The 4848-nt window shown below is 29.9% G+C and overlaps 1 protein-coding gene across 1 annotated transcript; it reads right to left on the bottom strand.

The window, feature by feature from the left end:
- Positions 1-2550: 2550 nt before the first annotated feature.
- On the bottom strand, positions 2551-4848 carry LOC134828995 (venom serine protease-like). Its single transcript, XM_063841987.1, has 5 exons — positions 4630-4848; positions 4334-4561; positions 3299-3401; positions 2788-3242; positions 2551-2727 (listed from the first exon to the last, which is right to left on the bottom strand). The coding sequence occupies exons 1-5, from the start codon at positions 4846-4848 to the stop codon at positions 2551-2553; spliced, it is 1182 nt and encodes a 393-aa protein (XP_063698057.1).

Here is a 4848-nt window from a genome sequence, read left to right as displayed (position 1 = left end):
CTTTTCGTTTTTTTTACATATTTTTTTCGTGTTTTCAACTCGTTTTCTGCAAAGAGCAAAAAAAAATGGAAAAAACATAAAATTCGCATGTCCGGAGGGTGTTTTTTGTGCCTGTTGCTGGGATACTGCAGAAAAAAAAATGAAAAATAAAATAAAAAAGCAAACAAGCAGCTCTCCGCTTTCAAAAGGTAACTTCCGACCAACCAACATTTTTGCGTCATTTAATAATTCATGCATGAGAGAATTAGAGATGATTTAACGACGGTCGACCCTTAGTCCTCGTTTTCATCCTCGTCGTCTCGTTTTTTTTTCTCTTGTCGTATAATTATTATCTTTTATGAACATTTTTTTGTGATACAAAATTTAATAAAAATGTTTCTCTTTTTTTTAATGTTATTTTTCTTAAAAGACAAAAAAAAAGAAAAAAAAAATTATATGAGAAAAATTGTTAATCAAAAATACTTTACTTGACACCAAAAACACTTTTCCTTATTTATTCATAATGAGATTATATTGTTCGTCTCAACAACCGAGCAACAACAACAAAAATAAAAAAAAGAGATATTAATATTGTATAAAAAACCAGCCAACTTCCATTCAGTGGATTTCGGTTGAGGGAAAAGACGGATTGCGTTAACAAGTTGTAGAGAGTTGTACCTTACAAGAGGCGAACAAAAGTTTTCTGTTTTTTTTTTATGATGGGTTGCTTGTTGAAAATTGTGTTCATTTCGCTCATTTTTGCTTATAGACCCATTAAATTTTATTTATTTCTGTTTTATTTTGGCTGTGTGTGAAAAAGAGAAAATTGAAAATAAAAAAAAAAGTTTTTCTTGTGTTCGTTTTTTGAAACAAACGTTTTTGTTTGGGTAGAAAATGTATGGGAAAAGGGGTTGAGAGTAAGGTTTGGAGGTCTAGAAAATTCTTTGAACTTTTTGTAGAGGTTATTTTATGAATATTTATTGTTGGGAAATTATTCAAAAGGATTTTTTGGTATTATTTGAGACAAAATTTTATCAAAAGTTGAGTTATAAATAAAATTTTCAAAATTTGTAATGACAAAAATATCTGAGGTAGTTAAAAATTTTTATTTTGAGAAAAAATTTTATAAAAAATATTAAAAATTTTTAATGTCAATTAATTGAAAAAAATCAATAAAAACTCGTAAATTTTTTGTAATTTTGTAAAATAAAAAAGTTTTTTGTTAAAAAAATTATTTTTTTTTTAAATTTTGACAGTTGACAGATGTCAAGTTTTTTTTTGAATTGTTAGTTCATAAAAAAATAAATTAATGAAATTTATTATTAAAAAAATATAAACATTAATATTAATTATTAATTAAAATTTAAATTTAATTGAAAAATTAATTAAATTTAATAAAAAAAAATTTAAAAAAAAAAAAAAAAAAATAATTTTATAAAAATTTTGATAAATATTTCTCATATTTTTTAATTAAATAAATTTAAATATTATTGAAAGTTTTTATTTATTATTTTTAAATTTTAATTAATTTGACCCTTAAAAATATGACAGCTAACAATATTTTTGATAAAATTATAAATTTTATGCAATTTAGTGACTAAAAATGTAATTTTTTAAATAACATGAAGAAAATCATTTAAAACTGCTTAATATTAATATTTAGCAAAAAAAAATTGACAGCTGTCAAAATGTTTAAATTTTGTCAAAATAATTAATTTTTTTTACTAAATTTTTATCTTTTGAACAGTTTTTGATGTATTTTGAGTCAATTTTATTCAAAAATTTAAGATTTTAATACTTAATTTTTTTCAAAATTGAAAATTTAACAAAAATTTTGACATCTGTCAAACGTCAAAATATTCACTATGAGTTTTGAATTTTTCACTTTTCTTCGATTTTTCTTCTAAAATTAATTTTTTTACACAAAAATTTAATTTTGAATGAAAAAATTCAATATTGAGGCTCATATTTTTATAAAAAAAAATTAAAAAAATTTTTAAATAAATTAAATAAAATTAATTAATTAATTTAATTGAATAAAATAAAATTAAATTTTTATCAAAAAAAATTTAATATTCATAAAAAAAATAATTTTTAAAATGAGATGAACACAAAAAAAATTTATTTAAATCTTTTTGATAAAAATATCATTAAAAAAATACAAAATTCTGCAAATCATCGTTCAATTACGATGAAAATTTGGCGCGAAAACAACAAAGAACAAGTAAAACCCACAAAATGAGCAAAACTTTTTAAAATATTTGCGGCACGAGAGCAACCGCACTCGATCTGAAGCGCTTTTCAAGTGGACACTGATTCAAATTACGATCGCAAAATAATTAAATGATGTACTTGAGGCGAAAAAAATTTGACCTAATTTCGCGTAACACCTGGCTGTGCTCCGAATTTGATGATGATAAATAGTGGCAAACAACCAAAAGGCAATTTACGTATGTAAATGTTTTGTTTTCATTTCCTCCTTTTCGTTTGTGTGCCATCGTTCATTAAGAAAGTAAACAGCGCGTCGCAGCAAAGAAAGACACAAAAACACGAAAAAAAACCGAAAGTTTATTAATAATACAAGCTACAATATTGGGCATTTGGCGTGTTTTGCTGTATCCACGTGAGGAAGGAGTTGACTCTCGTGTTTACGGAGGGTGTTTGTGTAGCGCATGCCACCCCAAAGCTAATTATCGCCACCGCAAACGATCGTGTTGTCTTGTAGAACAGCGCGCCGCCCGAATCCGTCTACGGAAAAAACGCAAAAAATCACGCATTCACATCGAAAGGTGTCGAAAAAACACTCACCTGACACGTATCGCGCCCATTCGAGAACGTGCAAAGTTGCGACGAGACCAAATTCGGATAGCCACGCGACACGCAATTCGCATTTGTGATGACATTCAAGGAAACTTCCCGCAAAACGGGCGACAGGGGACCTGCAAAGGTCTCACTTCCCCATCCGACGGCGACGAGAGTGCGGGAATCGAAGAAATTTGCGTTGTAGAGAAACGGAAGACAAGCTGGACCAACGCCACGAGTGTAAATTATGTCAGAAGCGGTCGTTAAAATGGCAATATCGTTCGCTGCGGTGCTCGGATTGTACTGCGGATGACGCAGAATGGCAGCAATGTTCATGTCAACGGAGTAAATTGTCTCTGTGGAGGCCCGTAAGTCATGATCGCCGAGACGAGCGACAATTTCGGATGGTTGGCGGAAGGTATCGAAGCAATGGGCAGCTGACATGATGTAACGGTAAGATACTAAAATGGAGAAAAATGAGTTTTTAAGCCAAAAAATGACAGAAAAAGTGACTTACTGATGGTTCCGCCGCAGAAAAGTGATCCGCTGGGACGATAAACTAAGCCAGCCATTGAAACGTAGTCGTTTACTTCAGTGGTTTGACCTCCGACGAGCTTTTGCTACAAGAAAAAGATGAGAAAAAATCATTTTTAAAGATTTTTGATACAAAATTGGTCAAAAAAAATTAAAAATTTTAAAGTTTTTATTCCAAGAATGACAATTTTGAGCCTTTTTGATGAATTTTGAGTGAAAAATTAACAAAAGTGGTTAAAAAAGTGAGATTTTAAGCAGTTTTGATGCCTTTGAGTGACTAAATTTCATTTTTTCTTGAAAATTTTATCAATATTTGGCATTGTAGTAGCAAAAATTTCTCAAAAAATTAATTTTTTTGGCTTAGCGGGCATTTTATTGTCTTTCATAAGGGCAAAATTCTTCAAAACTGTTCAAAACTCTCGAAAAGTTCATATAAAATCTCCCTTAATGCCCTGATTTTTGAATAAAAACTTAAAAAATTTCAGATTTTTGAACATTTTTTTAACTTTGGTCATCAAAGCTTGCCGAAAAAGTCGAAATTTTGGCTTTCTAAGCAATTTTTCGCCTTTGATTGTGATGAAAAGGCACAAAAATGTACAAAATTTATCAAAAATTGAATTATTAAAAATTTTTTCTTTAACTTTGGTTTAAAAATTTCAACAAAAAGTCGCATCTTTGGACCTGATAAGCGATTTTTGATCTCATGAAATAGAAATTTTTTTAGAAAATGAGAAAAACTCATCAAAAAATTAATTTCTTGAATATTTTTGTGACAAATAATTTACTAAAATCTTAAAAATTTCAAGATTTCTGAACATTTTATGAACTTTTTCTATTAAAATTTCACCAAAAAAAAAATTTTTTTTATCTAACAAGCGACTATTTGTCATTTAAAACAATAAAAAGTCCCAAAAATGTTCGAAATTCATAAAAAAATTTTGACTTTTATCACTTTTCATCGCATCAAAGGCTCAAATCTGTCAAAAATTCACCTCAAAAGGTGCAAAACGTCACTTACACTCCGCGACCATCCACAATCGCATGCCGCAGGATTTGCCGCCACACTCACGAGGCACGAAAAATATCCCGCTGTGGTTGTACTTGTGCTCGTGTATGCAATAATCATCCTGTTGAACAGCGAAGTGCGTGTCACAGTGCCCATTCCACACAAATATTCGGCGCCGAGCAAGTTCAAATTGTAATCCGGTGAGATGTAGAAAATATTTTGATCACAACCGTTGCTTCCCTGCACAAAAATTTAATGAAATTTTAATTTTTAGACAAAATTTTACGAAAAACATGGAAATTACTCACTCTTGGGATGTTAATGTTGCACTCGGCACGTATTTGGTACCCATTTGGCGCAGTAATGACATATCTTCCCGATGATCCAGGCGGATAAGTGTAGTTCGGGTAGTACGGCGAGTTGATATAAGTCGATTGGGATGCCCTCAAATCGATTACGTGATCATTATTTTCGTACAAAGCGCCGGCAATGACGAAAAACGCACAAAAAAGCAGGAATTTGATCAT

This window comes from Culicoides brevitarsis, chromosome 2 (assembly GCF_036172545.1).
Source record: "Culicoides brevitarsis isolate CSIRO-B50_1 chromosome 2, AGI_CSIRO_Cbre_v1, whole genome shotgun sequence".
Classification (NCBI taxonomy): domain Eukaryota; kingdom Metazoa; phylum Arthropoda; class Insecta; order Diptera; family Ceratopogonidae; genus Culicoides; species Culicoides brevitarsis.
The sequence above is the reverse complement of the archived record's forward strand: the minus strand, read 5'-3'. Positions and strand labels throughout refer to the sequence as shown.